Raw genomic sequence first — 20,456 nt, forward strand, 5'->3', positions numbered from 1 at the left:
CTCTTCGGGGATTTTAACCCTTTCATCACCTGGCAGCTTGAGAAGCCTTGTTGTTCCCAAGGAAGCCAAGTTATTAAATCACCCACTCCAAGAGGAGCAGATATTGAAATATGTTACTTGACCATTTGCAGTTAAAGTGTTAAAACATCACGGACATAAAAAGAAAGAACAATAAAATAGTGTTGTAAATTATTTTGCATTTAGATCGAGCATTTAAAATCTATATAGCTTAAAAATACAAGATACATACATAAGATTCCATAAAATGTTATTACTTAAAGTACATCCTGGTTTCTTTTCTTTATATTTTTATGAAATAAATAGTTTAGATTTGATCTGGGCAGCGAGTGTTCATATGATTCTTGTTTTATCTGTACAGTAGAATGTTTCATTTGTGTCCTATTCATTCTTACACTCTCATGCCCAAATTTTTGGACTTCATTTTGCTATCAGTACAAACCAAATCGGAGGGAAGACTTCATAAATAAATGCCCATTTTATGAACAATAACAATACATTTACATTTTTTTTCTTGTCAATAAATAAATGTACAATTTTCCCACGTTTGTTTTCTTACAGTAAAGTAACGTATGTCTCTATTTCCACCCTTCCATTGATATAAGTCGAACCTTTGGTGTCTATTCACTAAACAGCAGTGACGCGTGAACTGTCTTGCAAAATTTATGGCAAAATCATTTCAGTGAAATCTATTTTGTTTTCCGATCTTTGCTATTGTGGTCTAAAATTTACAACTGGTCCTGCCACCACAACCCACTGTTTAGTGAGTAGACTACATATAGGTCTGTGAAGGCTAACTGAAGGTTATGAGGACTACAATTCGTGAGTGCCTAGGAAAACACAGACATTACTAACATGAATCTCTCAGTCAGTTTGTTCCATATCTGTCAGCCATAGCAAAAACTCTTTAATCAAATCATGAACATATTTTAGGCCAACACTGAGTCATCAGGAGAATCATATGAATACAAAGTTAAACGTGGACTTTGACCGGTCCGCTTTCATGTACGTTAGAATAATTTGAATGGACAGAAAGACAGGAATATAAGTGGCGAAATACAGGACGTTTTGAAGACAATAAAACAATATCAAGTGGCAAAAGGAAAAACAAGAAAATGATACAAAAGATGACACATTTTTAAAACTGTACGAAAAATAAGGAAGACTTTACAATATAAAAAAAACGGTTCTGTTCCTTTCTAACTCTTAGTTATGGTATGTGTTTCTCCTGAAAATTACATGGAATTGTTGTATTCTTCACCAATGAGGAGAGCTGAGAAATTAAGTTTTATGAAATACATCCTTTTATGAAAGCCTTATTTAATGCGTAATGAACCCGTTAGTTTGTCTACTACTCATGGGATAACTGGACAATTCAAAGGTCTGGCATGCAAATCAGAAAGGAAAAGTCTATATACTCATATATTTGCATGGGATTATCATTTAAAAAAATGAGACTGGGAGACTGATAAATAGACTAAAGGTGAAACAGGAATAAATTATCTTATTTATTGACTTTAAATCTCTGAAATAGTTCTCTGTTTAACCAAATGCATATACTTACTGTTAACTTACAAACATCAAACCAAAAATAACAGGGAGACTGTCTACACACGTAATATACATTTAGTGCTTTTCTCGGGTGGATACAAAGTTGATGTCAGGAAGAAGGGAGCTTTGGACTTTTTGTTGCCATAGAAATATCAGCTAATGGTAACTCAAGTCATATTGCATCAAATATTCAGTGTTTCTACAGAAGTGGCAATGTTAAGCCCTTTCACAAGAAATAATGAAGCATATAATGTAAAGAAGGTTACCGTTAAAGGGAAACTGTCATTTCTCAGGATTTTTATTATTTTTTTATAATGTACTTATATTTTTTGAAAAATGTGTTTATAAAGTATAAAAAAATTTTTTTAATGGAGAATCCTCTTTATCACACCTCTTTATCCTGCAACTGGATGCCTCCATCTTAGCCCCCTGTCAATCATTATGAACTCTGTCCTTTGCACCTGGCAGTCAGCATAATGAGAAGAGGAGAAATTAAAGCATGTTTCTATGTTCTCTCTATGTTCAATCACAATGTAAACCTTAGCTGTGCCTGGAACAAACTGGGCTGAGATGTCCTTTGCTAAATCTGTACTATAATTTAAAAAGAAATTGGAACATTTAAAAAAAAGTTAGCTTAAGTGATAACTGATTTTCAATACTTTATTCAATGGTGTAATTTCGAGAGAAGTGACGGTTCCCCTTTAACACTCAGACCATGACTACAACTTCCACTCCACTGTAAGAAAATGCAATGTTAAAGTGTTGATGTGGTAGAATGAGCTTTTGTTCTATTTAAATAGGGTGTTAAAACATTTGTATCTTTCCTCCAACTGTGGAAGGGCTCAATATGCTCCTTGCTCCTGCAGAATGATCACACCATAGAGGTTGAAGGAATACCTTGTGGTCATAATAAATGTGCCATATTGTCTGGGATTATCAGGAAATTTAAAGGGGGGGGGGGGGATTAATGCTTCAGACCATTAAATTATGTCATCACTGTTGTTTCATCTTGATATTAATTTACTTACATTATTCTCACCATTCAATATCTTATCCTATCCACTTCACCTTGACTGATCTACATCAACCTTTTTCGCACTCCACCCACATTGTTCTACAAAGAACTGAATGCTCACATATCACTTTGCATACTGCCAATGCTTACAGCAAAGATATAGAAAAAGTTTGACATATTTTTGCACAATGGTCCAATGTAAAGTCCACTTCACTGTAAGGACCACTTCACTGAGTGTCCACTTTGTTATTGTTGGATAGATGCTTCAATGCATAGAATATCTTCCACTGGTTCAGTTAGTTTTCATGAAGCACTTGATTAGAATGTATATTATGTTTTTAGAACTAATGATTATGGGGCTAGAATTGGGGATAAATCTTGTTTGTGTAAGTGCCGTATTTATATAGTTTGGTTTTATTTTTGTATAGTATCCCTCATAGTTTACTTCCATCATCAATTTGTATCTGAGATCTTTGCCACTGCTCCCAACGCATCAGCTAACAGGAGCCTACTGGCAGCTTTTAAAATTGGGGACACGGCCGACCAAATATTCTAAAAATGTTGCAGCTTAAAAATAATTGATACACTCACTCAACATACGGTGGAAGCCTATTTGCATACACTCCAGTCCTAACTCACTAGCACTTATGGAAATGATAGCTGCATAGTAAACCCATACAAGGAGCAAATAAATACTCAATATACAGGGAAAATAATGCCTTATTCCTGATCCTTTCTGCTGTCATAGTTGGAATTTTAATTTACAAACATAATAAAATAATAACTATCCATTCATGTCTTTAAAATGGAACCTGTCAAGAGAGAAATTGCTCCCATACTATGCTTTTCTTTACCAATTAACTGGTGAGAAAATGCATAATTATTCATGACGTTTATTTGATATTGACATCTGCAGTTATTGGATTATTTATTTCCGTTGATGCAGATAGAGCATCGAGAGGGGAAACGCTGTATTTGTCTATTAATTGTTCATTCCATTATTTAGAGTAGAAAGGTTGAATGAACCTGCTTCCATAATTCATTATTAAACATTCATTGGATTATTCCTCCTGTTTACATTTAAAGTGACTGCATAATTACACAAGAAACCCTCCAAAGTTAATGTGGTTGGGATTCCATCAAATGACTTATTACATCCAGCCAGCAGTGTTACTGTTCTATCGTTGTATGCATTGTGACACATGGTCCAGAGCTCCCTGAAAGTCATTAACCAGAACTGGCATAAACTAGCACTAACTTAAAATGTTAACACTTTTTTTTTTTTCTCAGAAATTCGGACAGTGAAAGTTATGGGACATCAAAAATGGGACAACCTGTGTATAATGCAGAATCCACTTCTCGATGTTTGAAAGAAGAGAACAGGTTGCTAGTTTAAAAAACAAACAAACAAACAAACAAACAAACAATGAATCACAACCGTCTCTGCAACTGAAAACATAACTTAAATATTTCTATGTCTGAATTGTATATCAAAAAAATGTAATGAGTGAGTGTAGACAACAGGTATACAACACACTTCAAAACAAGGCACCAAACACAACATCAAACCCCATGTCACAGACAAGACAGAAAGACAAGAAGATTTTCCTTTCTTTAATCCACCGCAGGGAATTGATCATGCAATGCTCTGAAGGTCTGTGCAATGGACAATATTCTGTCTACATTTTTTTCTTGTTGATGTCTGCAGTAAGGAATGTATTGTGCAATGGGAATGAATGGAATGCTACTCTGTACACTGTGTGACAGAAACATGTGCAGAGCTGTGTATGCTTTCACTTAAGAAAAGGTTTCGTTTGTCACGCTCGAGAAGTCTCTGTAGAAAGAAACAATGTCCTACACATCGTATATCATAGAGATGAATGCTTGTCTAGCGGGGAAAAATGCTACCATAATAACGTCCTGGCAGGAAGCAATGCATAAAAAAACAACAGTCAAATTAATCTTTAAATGCAATGCAGCTAGCATTCGAATTCTGGTATTTAAGTGTGAATGTAGCCTTGTTCCATTGTCTCTGTAACAAATAGTACAGCAAAGAGGCTGATTAAAGTGTCCATTTATCTGTACCACGCTGTTGTTTTCATATATATATATAGACATGCCTAATCATTATATGAACTTTTAAATCGAGTACCTACCTCCCAGGTTTTTTGCGTTTGTATGTGTTGTGTTTATTCTTAAGTTAAGGTATGTCTGATTTTTCTGTTCTTAGTTGTAAATTTTATCATCTAAATATAAGATTATGTTTCATAACCCCAAGGTGTGTTTATAAAAAAACAAATTAATAAATAAATATATATATGTTGTTTTTTTTGCATTGCAGTTTAATCTATTGATACCCTTTCACTATTTAAAACGCATGCATAGTGGCAGAACGATTGTGCAAAAAATAATCTAAAATGTAATGATTGCAGAGTGTCAAATGTGTGCACAGTAAAAAATAGAATAAAATAACTGCATCCTACTCTAAGAGACTCGCACAAAAAAAACAAGACAGATGGCATTACAGCAATTAAGTGATCCACAAAAAGGAAACAGACCCACAGAGCAGAGACAGTCACTGGAGATGGACAGAGGGAGAGTTATACAATGTTCGATGAGTTAGCCCATACAGTGTCACAGACGGAGGAATTTTGAGGATAGGCATGTTCCCTGAATGTCCCACTTTCTGTGCGTGCTAAATGACCTGCGGCTTTACTCAGATCCTTTCTTTTCACTCCCTGTGTTCTGGTCCTTCTGTACTGCAGGGAAGGGATCTGATGTGGTATCAAAGACCTCATTCTGAACCAGAAGAGTGCCTGTTACATAGAAAAAGGAAAAATATTATCAGAGACAGAAAGGTTTCAATAGCAGAGAAGGATCTTCTCCACGTCTACAGATGTGTACATATCAACCACAAAATCAATTAAATAAAGAATATAGTACATTGTATAAAATATATATAAGATCACTACTGTAGCGGAGAGGTAGTATAATCCACAGTATCTCCGCTGGGTAACAGGAACAGCATAAAATAATCCAGGCAAATAAATACAGCCTACAATAATCCCGGTAGAATCCTTCCTTCCCAAGAACTAGACGACACATAGGCTGGGAGTCAACTGAGCTTTTAATCACAGGTCACAGTATTTATGGGATTCCCCATGCAAGGGGTTTCCCTACTGACATTACAGGGGTTAACTTAACAACCTGGACATTTCTCCCATTATGCACTGCTGTACGAGAGGGATACTCCCACTAGAATATACAGTTAAGAGGATTATTCCTCCGTACAGCAGAACCAATATTTCACATGAAAATGCATAACTTTTACATTATTCATTATATTTAAACGAATGGACGTTCGGTAGATAGCTGGGGTCTGAGCGCACATTTCGTGAAAGTACCACTCAGATCCCAGCATAAATAACCGAACGCCGCACGAAACAAACATTACATTCAAGTTACATGCAAACTACCGATTGACCTTAGGGAAACACATTACCGAAGGACCGGGGCTCCCGAATGGCTTGGAAGTCCAGCGGTATTCGTGCTGCCGAGTAGCCGATTTTAGTTCCAGGCGCTCGACGACCAAATAACGCTGGGCTAACAAAGGATCCAAGATGGCCGACCGCCGCGTGGTCGGTAGCCGAATGGCGGCCACCCTGAATCCCTCTAATTACCGATTGCAACAATGTTGCAATCCTTAATGGGAGCCACACGGCCTCCTGTGTGTGGTCTCCCTTCGGTAGTTTGTTCGTTTCACGAACAGTATTGAAATTCACTGTTCGTGAAACTATTGTATGAATGCTGGTGGCTTTCATGCCGTCAGCATACGAACGCTATTGTTCACATGTAATACACTATGCAGAAATACACTTGGTTCTAAAGCTATAGGCACACATTTAAGAAAATACAGTTTTAAGTGGCTAGTTTTGCCACAACTACAAAACTGGACCTTAAATTGTGAGCAACCCAGGAAATAGGAAGGTTCCAAACATGAGATCATCTCTCATATAGTTGGAGATAGGACGTTACTTGGGATATTCCTTAGTACTGGTTTCATCCAGGCTGCTGTATCATCCAAAGTGCATTCAGAATGATGAAATTATCATTTATGATCTTTGTGTTGTTACTCATATTACTGATAATGTACCAATAACAAAGATCTTTTCTATTATGTCACTGTCCATATACCATAATGTTTAAACATTACTGACTGTTAAAAATGTACACTTATTATTTTTATTATTATTGTTTAAAACAATAAAAAAATAAAATTTGAAAAGAATGATGAAATGAAACTGACCATATGCATAATGGAACAGGTAATTATACTTAGATAGATAAGTTAGCCATATGTGTGTTACATCCTCTAGTAATATTCTCATTCCACCTTGTATACCTTGAATCCCAACTTTTTCCACTGAAATGATCCCTGGTGAGTTTGATCTCTTTCTAGTGGCTTAGAGTCAAGTAGTGATGTTAGTGCGTTAGTGCGGTTATGGCCAAGGTTACTTCAACCAGCTAGTCCAGCATAATCTGTTATGGAACCTTGAGTTTAGGCATTAAACATATGATTGTCAAGATTCCTCGGGGTGGGTTAGGTGTTGCATTTGTATTTCAGACTTAGGATCCTCTATACTTTGGAAACTTCCTGAGTTACGGGACTGTTTAAATCAAAAGTTTTTATGAATCTGTTGAAGTGAAAATGGACATGTTTGCAGGTAGACCCTATTAACTGATAATGTAATATCATAAATTCCAGAGACATGTAAGGTAGTCTTGGAGTCTTAGAAATGACATAATGAGTCACATCAAACACAATGACCTGCACCAAAGAGCCATTTTTCTTAATTTGTATTTTTGACTGTTTCTCATTTCCTGTTTACGTAATCTATACAAATTGGATTGTTTATATCTCTTTTGTCAGATTAGAGACTAAGGAACCACACTGTTCTCTGAAAGAGAAATAATCTTCTACTGACAGTTTTTGTATTGGTTTCCCATTTCTCCTGATGGCAAGCACTTAAAAGTTTTCTAAAAAGAAACTCACATTTTTGTGTCTACTCGTCCTTCACTATTTCTATTCATATACATATTTATTTCACTGTATAAAAATTGTAAGGCAGTGTAAACAGAGGACACAGTATAACCATGAGAATGAATACATCATGTGGTCGGATATGCCAAGATAATCTAGGAAGAAAATTGGAAATCAATAAATGGGCAGCTTCACAAAGCTCTGTGTGTGTAGAGTAATTGATGAAGGTAGACAGTGTAGAATTCTTAGAATTGAATTGATAAGACTACTGGTAATTCTAATGTGGTCATTTAACTCTTTTCTTATAGATTGCATAATTCTAATAAATTGCATAAATTTCTCCAGATCTTTTATTAATTTTAGATTTTCATTCTCATCTGCTCATAATTAGTATTTCTTAAATGTTAATTACACTATTTTTATGCTTTTTAATGTATTATGTATCAACTGTTTGGTATTATTGAGGGAGTAATAACATATACGTTGAATAATTCACTCCTAGTTTCTGTAAGAATGGAGGGAAGGATGAAGAGTGTTTAAGAAGAGGCAGCAATCAGAGCATTATGTCTCAAATTGTCAACTGTATAAAAACAGTCCACAATAAACATGAAGACATGACTAACTTTGTTGTTATGGCATCCATGTCCTGGGTTGGGCTAGGTTTTTTTTTTTTTTTTTTAGGGAAAGGTTTTTGAAGTTCTCTTAGGAGATATCAAAGAGTGAAAATGTTACGGTTTTAAAATTTGTGAAATGTGTGAAATTAAAGGGTTGTCATATATAATTTTCACAAATCAAGTAATTCCTTGGTTAATTTTTCTTAGAAGTGCCTACAAAACCAGCGAGGAAGTTTGTTTTTGAAAAGGATTAGCATTCAGGGATGGAGAGCCATAGGTAAATTCTTCTTCTTTGGCACTGCTTATAAAATGATAATGAGGTTGTGAGATATTGGTGTATTAAGAAAAAGTCCAAAAGTAGTTAGTTCAGGAATTGCTTAAATTGAATCAATGCAAAATTATTTTATTTGGGACAGAAAGGCTTGAATTACTTCACGCCCAAAGACAATTATGCAAATACTTAATAAAAGTCCGTGCTGGTGACTATATTGAAGACTATTAGATTACAGGTTAAAGGATTCAGGACTTTTATAAACATAAGTGTTAAACAGAAAATATCTTTACAGAATGTATGACTTTACACATGCCCCTTTCTTAGTAAGTGATATGGTATCTTGATTGGACAGAAGTCTTTCCATACAGCCATAGACATACCTGGTGTCGAATGAAAATGTGCACTAGTCCAGATTGCCATTTTCCTCTGTGCTATGTTCCTCCTCACAGGGGGAAAGTTCATCAACAGATGTTTGGTTAGTGATTCCTAGAAAAGGAGCCATGGATATGACATAATATAAGAAGAAATTAATCTAATGTACACAAATACACTTTTATCTTCAAGAAAACCCTATATTGCAAATACCCTGCCAAAGATAAATTATTTTTAAAATCATCGATAGATTGTTCGGCACTTTTTGAAAAACATAGCTCCATAAAAGCTAAAATATAGTGAGCAGCATCACGCAGAATATAGTTAACTACAAATCAAGTCTTTTATTTCTTGCCACAAATATTTAATTGTGATGCTGCACATTGGAAAGGATAGGAATAGGTTACACTACACGTTTTTCTTTTGTATTATATGTTGGGCTTACCAACTTTTTAAGAACTTGTTCTAAGATTATTTAATTCTTCATTCCATGTGGAAAGATTGAGCAGTCACCTAAAAGCTGATGCAGTACTTAAACATAAAGTACTTCATATGAACTTTATGTTCACATATCTATGTCTCCAATCCTCAATTCTCATATACACTAGAAAATCTGCTGCTTACTTCAATGTTGTTACATTTACATATTTAAATATTTACATTTGAATATTTGCTAGTAGCATTTCTTTTAAATAGCTGTCGTCTTGAGGGAAATAAAATTCATAAAACTTTCCATGAGATCAACAAAAAAAGAACAATGTTTAAAGTGTGTCTCGTTATGGAATTCCTTACCGCTTGCTGCCCTCTCCTTCCATTTCTGCTTGTTTTCCTGGATATACTTGGTCCATGTTGTTCGGAAGCTGTTCAGGTCAGCATTGATGTCTCCTAGTTCAGCTTGCTCGTCGAGGGACGGTTGCCTCCACTGTGAGCTATGAGGCAAGAAATGAGGCCCCGTTAACAAATGTGAGAAATGTATGACATCACACTCTGGGGGTAAGCTTTTAATCGAAGCTCCCCACATGTTGGAAAATGTCAGCATGAAGAACATCTAACGGAAGATTAATCTTTACTGCCACATCTATGAACACTGAAAATGTTGGGTAAACTATAAACTCTATGAACCCTGTAAATTCAATATTTTGGTTGCATAAGCATTTAGGTTATATATTATCTGCTATGAATTATTGAAATGCATATGTTGCTACGTATCACTAGTATCACTGTAACATTTCTTTAAAAGACCGGGAAGGGTAGGTTTATTTTGGTGATGTAAATGCATTTCTGGAAACTCATTTATCTGATGTACAACACCATATTTACATGAACATGTTATGTTAATTTCTCTGGGCTGAAAGTGAGGATTCTGGAGTTTTGTTTAAAAGTATATGATAATGTAAGTATGAATATAATTTGCTTTGCAGATAAGGTTGTTAACTACTCTCTAACTTGAATAGTGTTTATGTGATGACTATACAGGTATGACGTAAATCATTAAAATTTATTTCTTTCTAGATTTATTGTCCACACCAAAGCATGTATCATATTTTTTTATCTTTCTTTTGCAATTGAATATACTTTTGCTATCTAGTGACTGATTATGTTTTTGTTTATTGAAAAATAGAAAAATTCTATCTATACCCAATAAATACGTTATTAAAGGGCCAATTTAAGCACCATGACCATTACAGTCCAGTGTAGTGGTTAATGTGCTAGCAGGTCATTCCAGTGTTCCGTCATCATCTGACTCTCAGCCAATCAATTCTGCTCAATTTAGATGAACATGTGGTGATTGAAAGGCTTGCTTTGGGTATTTGGGTGACCCACAATTTGTGTCAAACCACTCACAGCAATCTGACCTATGAAACAGTTACACAGAAAAGTAATAGGGGAAAATAAAGGTTCTGGTAGCTGATCCATCATTTTTTTCCAATATTTGTTTACATCAATGTCTGCTATTTTTCTGATGTCAACCGAAACAAGGAAGGAGCAACGTTTAATCCTGATCCCACAATATCTATATCAATATAAATTATAAATGATAAAAAGTACTGCAAATAGCTATTGTAAAAGTAAAGCATGTCAGACCTTGACTGATTTACAGGAGCACTTGGCTTGGCCTTACTGCCCTCTTCAACTAATGGAAGAACAATCTTTTCTGCAACATCTGTCAGCACCGAAAATGTTGGGTCCACTATAAACTCTATGAATCCTGTGAAGGAGAAGGGGTCAATTCAATAACATGGTTGGTATAGTCCTTGTCATATGCATACAGGTTATCTGCTATCAGTATAGTCTCTTGTCTAAAAAATGTACAATAGCATTATTCTGTTCAATAAACCCCATCACTGAGCCATCACTCAACTGTAATTATGGTTCAACAATGTCATGAGATTGGTCAAATTCTGCATTTCCGTTTGCTAATTTTCCTAACAAAACATATTTTACACATTTTAGTCTGTCCTGCTGCTTGCATACATTCTCCTAAACTGTAAGATTCATGACATACACAATAGAGACATGATACATGGTCAGCTGTCTACTACATACTACATCTAGTTCACCAATACGCTGTGCCATGTTCCATCCATTTTGTGATCAGAAAATGGGCAGATTATGAGATGGAGCATACGGTCATCAAAACAGCAGACATTTATAAAAGAACATGGACATAAATGCCCAAAAAATTATTTGATATTGAATATTCCTCTGCAAGGGTTCTCCAAAAATATTTGCCACCGAGTAACTTACCTATCTGAGACTGAGCCACCAAAGTGGCTTTGCGGTCACATAGTGGTGAGAAAGGCAGTCCCATTTCAGCTTCTTTGTCTCCCTGGCAGATAAAATCAACAGTATATAGAGTTATATTTGGTGATCAAAGGTATGGGCAGGGGGTAAAGGGTTAGTAAATAAATAAATATGAAGTAAATATTTGGTGGCTTATTGTATCTCTTTATAGTGTGTTTTACAAGTTAACATGAGCATACAATGAATTGCTCCTTTGCTAAAAATGTCTCATTACACAGAAGGCATTACGGCTAAACCTCTGGTAATTTTTTTCCACAGACATATAGAATGTGATGCTCCCATCAACAACAATTCTGTCAGCAAAAGTGTTTTCACCAAATTGCACTGTGTTTGCCTAATGATTTGCTTATTTTCTTTATTTCCTTTCTGTAACTGTGACATTTTGAAAAGAAACTTAAATATAGAAAATTAAATATATACATGTTTTTTTATTTATTTAAAATTGTATTTTCACCATTAGTAAGGTAAAATGGTGCATATAGGAGTCAGTATTTATAAATCAATTGATACAACAATTAAATGAAAATGTGTCTATCATGGTTGATAAAGTAATATATTAGATACAAGCTAATAAATGATTCCTAATGGACTTTCCCGTGAGATATCTGCTACTCATATGCATTCAGTGAATAAGTGCAATTACATTGCTGGTGTAGTGGTTCTATAAGAGCCTCTTAGTTCCCTAATTTTAGTAAAGTTATCCTTGTCAAGTTTGGATGTAAATTAACATAAAGTACCACACAACAAATTATTATATGCTTAGTTTAATAAAGTGACAATTTAACGTTAATGAGTACACATAAATCATTTGTAGTCTCCCATGATATTTATCAGGCAGTGAAAAGCAAATTAACTTCTAATGTCTGACAATAAATACATATTCATGCCTTTGACTATGTTTAAAATATGTTCCCCCCGACCATCCAAAGTACTCAATGGTTTAATTGTGAGGTAAGGCATCACAATTAGCATGTATGTTGCTTGCTGTTGGAATATTGGAATAGAGTGATTTATGTTGCTGAGTTCTCATGCCAATGTGCTTGCAGTTAAACCAGCCAATCACATCAGAAAGTGGTGGTGATATTACAATAACACAGTACATATATCTATAATAATGAAAATTATGTCACAACTACAAACCCTGAGCAAAGGCTGTGTTGGTACGCTATAAAGAAGGTAAGTAAAGTCACAATTCCTATCTTTATGATATATATTTACTGCATGACATGACAGGTTCACATTAAACTTATTTTCTGAGTAGAAACTCAGATCATGTACCTTGTATTAGCTTGGAGACATTTTATTTATCTTTAATATAGTGAATACAAACATAGGTCTCTCTCTCTTGCCCTTCCTCTCACTAAAATTTTCAATCTCTCCCTTTCCTCCGGCACATTTCCCTCACCCTTCAAGCATGTAACCATAACGCCGATTCTGAAAAAGCCCAATCTTGACCCCAACTCCCCATCCAACTACTGCCCTATATCACTACTGCCATTTGTGGCAGTATATTCGAGTTGTGTACGCGAGATTGACAGACTTCCTCGAATCCAACTCTCTGCTTGACCTGCTCTGGATTCCGCGCTCGTCACTCTGTTGAAACAGCTGTGACCAAAGTATCCAACGATTTAACCGCTGCTAAATCTCGCGGCCATTACTCTATCTTAATTTTCCTTGATCTTTCTGCTGCCTTTGACACTGTTGATCATCAACAGCTTCTTCTCATTCTCTGTAATCTCGGTCTACGGATACTGCTCTCTCCCGGTGCTCCTCCTACCTCTCCCAATGCTTTTTTAGTGTTTCTTTCTCTGGCTCTGCCTCTTCTCCCCAACCCCTCTATGTTGGCATTCCCCAAGGTTCTGTGCTTGGTCCCCTACTGTTCTCAATCTATACTGCCTCCCTTGGTAATCTCATCAGCTCCTTTGGCTTCCATTATCATTTTATATGCAGATGATACACAAATCTACCTGTCCTCTCCCAATCTCTCTCCACCCATCTTAACCTGTGTCTCTGACTGCCTCTCCCCGATTTCCAACTGGATGGTTGCTCACTTCCTTAAACTCAACCTGTCCAAAGCAAAACGTCTGGTCTTTCCTCCCTCAAGTGTTGTCACTCCCGTGTCTCCCTCCCTCCAAGTCAACGGCACCACCATCACCTCTACCTCACAGGCTCGCTGCCTAGGTGTTCTTTTTGACTCTAACCTCTCCTTCACCCTCATGTCCAGTTGATCGCCAAATCCGGCTGCTTCCATCTCAAAAACATAGCTCACATCCGCCCTTATTTAACACCAGACGCAGCTAAGGTGCTGGTCCATGCCGTTCTTTCACGCCTTGACTACTGCAATCCCCTACTCAGTGGTCTTACGTGTTCCCAGATTGCACCACTGTAATCTATTATGAATGCGGTGGCGAGGTTCATTTTCCTGTCGGCCCGCACCTCCCACGCCTCCCCCTTCTGTCAGTCCCTACATTGGCTTCCAGTTAGATATAGGACTCAATTCTGGTGCTTGCTTACAAGTCCCTACATAATGCTGCTTCAACCTACCTATCCTACCTAATACACAAATATGTCCCGTCGAGGCCCCTGCGCTCTGACGAAGACCTACATCTATTCTCTGTTCGTACTTCCAAATCTGATGCTCGCCTCCAAGACTTCTCCAGGGCTGCACCTTTTCTGTGGAACTCCCTTCCCTTCTCCGTGACTTTCACCCAGTCTCCACTCCTTCAAAAAATCTTTGAAAACACACTTCTTCAGGAAAGCATATCATCTAAACTATTAGCGGGTTTTCATCATCCCCATGACTTCTCTCCTACAACTGTCAAAAATAACCTACTAAGTTCTCAGTGATTACTTTTCTAGCAACCTATTTCATTACCCCTACTTATTCCCTTTGTATTACTATACCCGACACCCTCTAGCATGTAAGCTCATTGAGCAGGGCCCTCAACCCCTCTGTTCCTGTGCGTCCATTTGTCTGGTTACAATTACGTGTCTGTTAGTCCACCCATTGTACAGTGCTACGAAATTTGCTGGTGCTAAATAAATAATAAAATAATAATAATAATAATAATAATAAGATGACACCTTTACTAGACTCTTCCACTTGTGAAAACAGTCTTCTTTGCACTGGGAAAAGCTTTGTTGTTTCAATAAAAAAAATTACTTATTGTGAGTCTCTGCCTGGGGCCTGAATGAATGTGAAATATATCTCTCAACCCCTGGGGCCTACTAAAATAGCCTCTAGACATAAATTTGCCTAGTGACCTAAGGGTTAAAGGCTCTACACGGCACACTGACTTGGCCATCAGAGGTGGAAAAATCTACAACATTCTGGGGGATATACAGCTGTGCAGATCTCTCACTCCATAAAACAATGTCTGGCCTACTTTGTGCACTGTATAGAACTAAGCTTTTTCACAAGAATCTTGCCATTTTATTGAGATGTCCAGAGCTAAATCCCCAATTACGTCAACGGGATTACGATCATGAGCTGAACAAGATTTTAAGACCTTTGTAAATAGCGAGAGAGGTCTTTAGTGTCCATATTGCTTAGGCTCATAGTTTTCTTGTGGGATTTACTTACTGAATGTCCAATACATATACACTATTTTTACTGAATCTCCTATTAATATTAATGCATAAACATAACATTTCACGTCTTGGATTTTAATAAATGCCAGTTCGACATACTCCTAAGTAACCCAGCTTTCGTATTAATCAGATAGATAACATGTCTGTTTGGAAGTATTATTTAAACTAAAATAAAACCCTCATCTAGACATTAAATGAGAAAAGAGAATTGTCTTCAAAGCATGACACATCAATTGGGTAGCGTAGCTGGGTTGATAATGTGTCATATAATTCATATTTGGAATCTGAAGGCTGTCACATGTTTTTTCTATGTTCTGTTTTTTTTTTAATTCTATTTATGTAGAGAGATAAACTGTTCAGAAACTTTTTACGTTTTTGTTTTGTCTGTGTTTTTGCTTTTTTACAGAAGCAGGTTTGATTTAACAATCTCTATTTTTACATTAACGACATTTCATTGTGTTGCTTTTCGTAATTTATTGTTTTAATTCAAAAGCCAAATGGCTGAGTAATCATTTAATAAACAATAATAATCACAGTAAGCCTGCCAGCAGGGCCTTTTATTAAATTGAAACATAATTGATATATTGTAATTATTTCGATTGCTATTATAATATAATACAAAAATCATGTGAACAGACTATTGCCGTAAACAATGATTTACATGCAATATTACATAAACACATGATTACAGACAGTTTCAGACAAAACAAGAAAACTACAACACATAAAATGGAAACATATTGTTTTGCTGATATTTAAATAAGCATTTGTCATACCTTAAAGGAACACTATAGTGTTAGGAATACAAATGTGTATTCCTAACGCTATAGTTCTCTGTTAACGGTTTAGGTTACTTGCCCTCACTTGTAAGCTGTAAAACAGATGTTCTACTTATCTTTTCTCCCTCACTGGAGTCCCACCTCCTTGGCTGAGATCATCAATATTGATGATCTTAGCCAAATCAACGCATTCCCATGGGAGAGCAATGGGAGGCTAGTGCGCACCTACGGCAAAACATCACGCTGTGCCAATCAGATGGTCTCATGGAAATAGCTGAATTTTACTTGGCTATTTCTGTGGAAGCACCTCTAGTGGCTGTCAGTGTGAAAGCCACTAGAAGCATATAAAGCCTGCAATGTAAACATAACCGTACCTGCATAATGGCAATGACTGCGGCTGCAGGCTTAAAACTACAGGGACATGGCATCCAGACCACGTCATTGAGATGAAGTGGTCTGGGTGGCTATAGTGTTCAGGTAACTGCAGTAATTGGGGGAGTCACATTTGTATATTGCTTGGGACTCAAGCTTTTATGAGAGACTGCTCATTTTAGTCCTCAAAATTTAGTCTCATTAATGGTTATGGATGAAAACTGACCCAACTGAATAATGGTCTCAAGAACAGTTACCCTGTCAGAACTAGATACTATCACAGAGTGTTTGCATTTTCTGTTTACTGTGTCTTTACAATGGATGTCATTATACTTCATCTTCCAAACTGCAGTAGCTTTTGTAGCTGCAGAGGCCGTGCTAAGTATCAATACTTTGGCGTGTGAGAAAAAAACGAATGTGAAATTGAGAGACTGAGATAATGTGATAAAATAATGAAAGATGCAGAGCAAGATATAGACAGAATGGAAATAGACTAAAAGATAAATTAGACAGGGAAAAAGACCACAATATATAGAGAGACAGAGGTAATATGGTGAAATCCCAAGACAGATACGCTAAAAAAGAGAGAGACAAAGAAAGAGAGAGACATTGATAATGTCTGAAGAAAGTCTGAGAGACAGCCTCAGAGAGTGACAGAGATTGTTTATATTATAGTAATGTAGACAGTGGTCATGTGAAAGAAAGAATGGATTCATGCAAGGTGGTTTTATGAAATAAAGATGCACTTTGCATGATGACAATAATTTTTTTTATATATATATCGTTAACTATGGTAATGCATATGATGTGTACAGAGTAATCTCAAAATTATAATGTAAATTATATAATATAAAATGTTTGGTATTATCAAAATATAAAAAGACAAAGTGTATTTCTCAACAGATATTGAACATCCACAAGTGATTTTGATTATTTTAACTTTCTTGATCCTACTATATATTTAGTTCTGCTACAAGGTTTCCATGAAGGGACATTGTGTATACCTATTTCTTATAATTCCTTGCCAAAATCATCTCATAAACCACCCAAACCATTCTTGCAAAACTAACTCTCTGCAGCCTAACCAAAAAGTTTTCTTTCATTCTACTGATGTCTGATATGTCATTTCAAGGATGCTCACAGCTCGTCAATTACTTGAAACGTATTAAATAGGTTTATTATCTGTTTTGATATTATTATTGCTAAAGAAACAACACATTTAATTTTACTTAGTACACCAACGTTTATGATACACTTGGTTTCTCACTGAGATATGCTCAACCTTTTATATAGAATCTAGTTATTTAAAAAACGCCACACTATATATAAAAATAAATCAATCTAAATTTCAGTTTGTGAGTTTGCATTCTTACTTGTCTGAAGAACTCTTCCATCAAAGCTTTGGTCCAACGTCCATGTACTTTCCACTGTTTTGTTGGGTGACTGATGTCTGCAGCATGAAGCAGTAGAGAAAGGGCCTTTGATTTGTCAATTCTAAAATATAAAAGAGCAAGAAATACATCATATGTTACATTAACCCCTTAAGGACATAGTACATGTGTGACATGTCATGATTCCCTTTTTATTCCAGAAGTTTGGTCCTTAAGGGGTTAAACACATTATATATTAAAATTATATATTACTCCTAAAATGCTTAGGTCAACATTGTGGTCTTCCATAGAAGAAAAAAGGTCTTAAAGAATTTCGAAACTTTGACCAGTGCTGTGGTCAGATGTTTATGCTTTTCCGCTGTCTGTTTGTCTGTATGTCTCTATCTATTTTTCCATCTTTTCTCCATCTCACAAGACAGATCATTCAGGCAGACACTGTCTTTCTACAACTTTATGTCTCTGATTCTTCTCTGTTATGTTATTTTTCTATCCAGTTCCTGATAATCTCATCTTATCTGAATTTATTTCTGTAGTTTGTTGTTCTATTCTATTGTTTTGATTCACTGGTTCTAAGGTATAACAGATGCTTCTAGTTGGAATGCAAATATGTTGAAGAACATCATCCTTTACTCACATTTCCAGCTGCTGCAGAGATGTTTTCATGGTTTTGACTTGCTGAAAGTGACAAGACATGTCAGTGGCCAGGACCATTTCTATGACAAGAGACCTTAGTTCCCTGAAGAAATAAAATTTACAGCAGTATGTATCAGCAAGCCTATGCACACACATACACAATGCAAACCAATATGGTGGCTAACAGCAAAAATCTTATAACGGTGTATATGTTGGTATTAGTAGTTGCTTCCAATGGGCTCACTGAACGTGTACATGCGCACTCTTCTCCTTTCCAGCTAGTGTCATGCAGTACTAGATATTCAGAAACTTCTCTAATATGTACAATGTAGTTGTATAAAAACACATGCATTGACATATATGCTAAATGTATTTCTCTGTTTGCTAAAATTGGATACAGAGTAGGCTTTAGCCCCGTGACATCTGGCATATGTTTCCTCAGTGGGTAGCTGTCATGTGATAGCCACCTAGCTGTTCTACAGAACGGTAGTTCTCTATGACAGTACTGGTTCCCTGTAGAGAATATCTTGTTGAGTTGAGACTGCTAAATATCGGCAGGAGTTTACAGTCACGGAGAGAACGGGATCTCTTACTGCTGCAGCTCAGATATTATATGACAACCACCCACTGAGAGCTGAATACGGAGGAGGACGATCACAGGGATGCACGAGATAGATCACAATATTTAGAAATGTTTTTATACGGAGTTTAATCACACTGGGCAATAGAAAGGTCCAGGGAGATGGTGAAGGCGGTAACTCAGGGTGGGATTGATTGGAAGGGACAGGACAATACGGTAAGAGTTAACATAATAACAGAATAGCGATTTTTTTACAATGTAATGAGATTAGGAAGAATGATGAGAATGGGTCAGAACACAATGTATTTGTCATGGTGGTGGTGGTGGTAGGGGGGGGTTAAATAATAATTACATGGGCTAAAAGGAAATGTTTTGAAATGGTGGAAGGGATAAATACATGAAAGTGATGGCTAAAATTACACCATTGTTGATGATTGTTTCAATCAGTTTACGCTGGTGGATGGGGGAATGATGATGATATCAGGCTAGAGTACCATTAAACTGGGTGATAGTAACATCCCCTGGATGTTGGGCAAAAGTAACATCCCCAGGACGTACTTCAAAACCACAGTAATCTGAACGTACCTTTCCTGGTTAAATACTTTGTTATTGTTGTTATTATTAAAGTGCAGGACAAGGAATTCAAGAAAACCCACATTGTTTATTAGATAACCAAATAACATTAAAGCACCAAGACCACTTCAGTGATTTGGAGTCTGTATGCACAGTATTTTGCTTTGAAACACTGCAAATGCAGATATTAACCCCTTAGCTGACCAAGGCTGACAAATCTCAGGTATGAAGCCAAACTGTTCAATTATGGTTTGTCTCCTTGGGATAGGGGGTGCCAGGGCACTCCTGGAGCCATAACCACTACAGTGAGCTGTAGTGATTATGGTGTCTGGAGTTTTTCTTCAAATTTAATGTAGGTTCCTATTTGGGACACATTGTAACACACAACTGGTGCTGTCTTGTTAGTCACAAATATTGGGGTTTTTGGAACAAGCTTACCCATTAAGTAGTTTCAATTGAATAGTGTGTCTACTCAAGAAGAGAAACAGACCTACAACCATTGGCAGGTACAGGGCAGCAGAAGAGAATATGCTCCTTGAGAAGTCAATAGCATTTATGTCTGGTCAGCAGCAGGGGCTGAATACATGACTGCCTGGAGCCATGTTACATATATTAATTTGAAATGTCTATCTATGTATGGTTGTCTGTATTTGGGCGTAGATATTTTTATTTGGGTGCCTGTTTATGAATCTGTGGTGTGGATGTAGGTATTTATCACTGAGTCTATTAAACTTGACCAGGGCAAAGTATTTTGGTTCCTCCGAGCCTTCCTACGCTGTGCAAATCAGTCAGAGCTTTCTGACAAGCCAACCAATCAGTGTGCTCTGACTGGAGTGTGAAAAAACGA

At 36.4% G+C, this 20,456-nt stretch overlaps 1 protein-coding gene across 4 annotated transcripts in view; it reads right to left on the minus strand.

Moving 5' to 3' along the window:
• Window positions 1-1,467: 1,467 nt before the first annotated feature.
• PDE1B (phosphodiesterase 1B) overlaps window positions 1,468-20,456 on the minus strand; it is a 236,694-nt gene continuing 217,705 nt past the window's right edge. For all 4 annotated transcript variants that reach the window (XM_063428329.1, XM_063428355.1, XM_063428346.1 and 1 more), the window contains 8 exons: window positions 18,458-18,559; window positions 17,806-17,926; window positions 11,634-11,715; window positions 10,971-11,094; window positions 9,678-9,814; window positions 8,894-8,999; window positions 3,447-5,400; window positions 1,468-3,414 (listed from right to left, as the gene is read on the minus strand). In XM_063428329.1, the coding sequence (XP_063284399.1) occupies window positions 8,917-8,999; window positions 9,678-9,814; window positions 10,971-11,094; window positions 11,634-11,715; window positions 17,806-17,926; window positions 18,458-18,559 (649 nt within the window). In that variant the 3' untranslated portion in view covers window positions 1,468-3,414; window positions 3,447-5,400; window positions 8,894-8,916. The remainder of the gene's footprint in view (window positions 3,415-3,446; window positions 5,401-8,893; window positions 9,000-9,677; window positions 9,815-10,970; window positions 11,095-11,633; window positions 11,716-17,805; window positions 17,927-18,457; window positions 18,560-20,456) is intronic.

The sequence above is a fragment of the Pelobates fuscus genome, chromosome 1 (assembly GCF_036172605.1).
Source record: "Pelobates fuscus isolate aPelFus1 chromosome 1, aPelFus1.pri, whole genome shotgun sequence".
Lineage (NCBI taxonomy): Eukaryota > Metazoa > Chordata > Amphibia > Anura > Pelobatidae > Pelobates > Pelobates fuscus.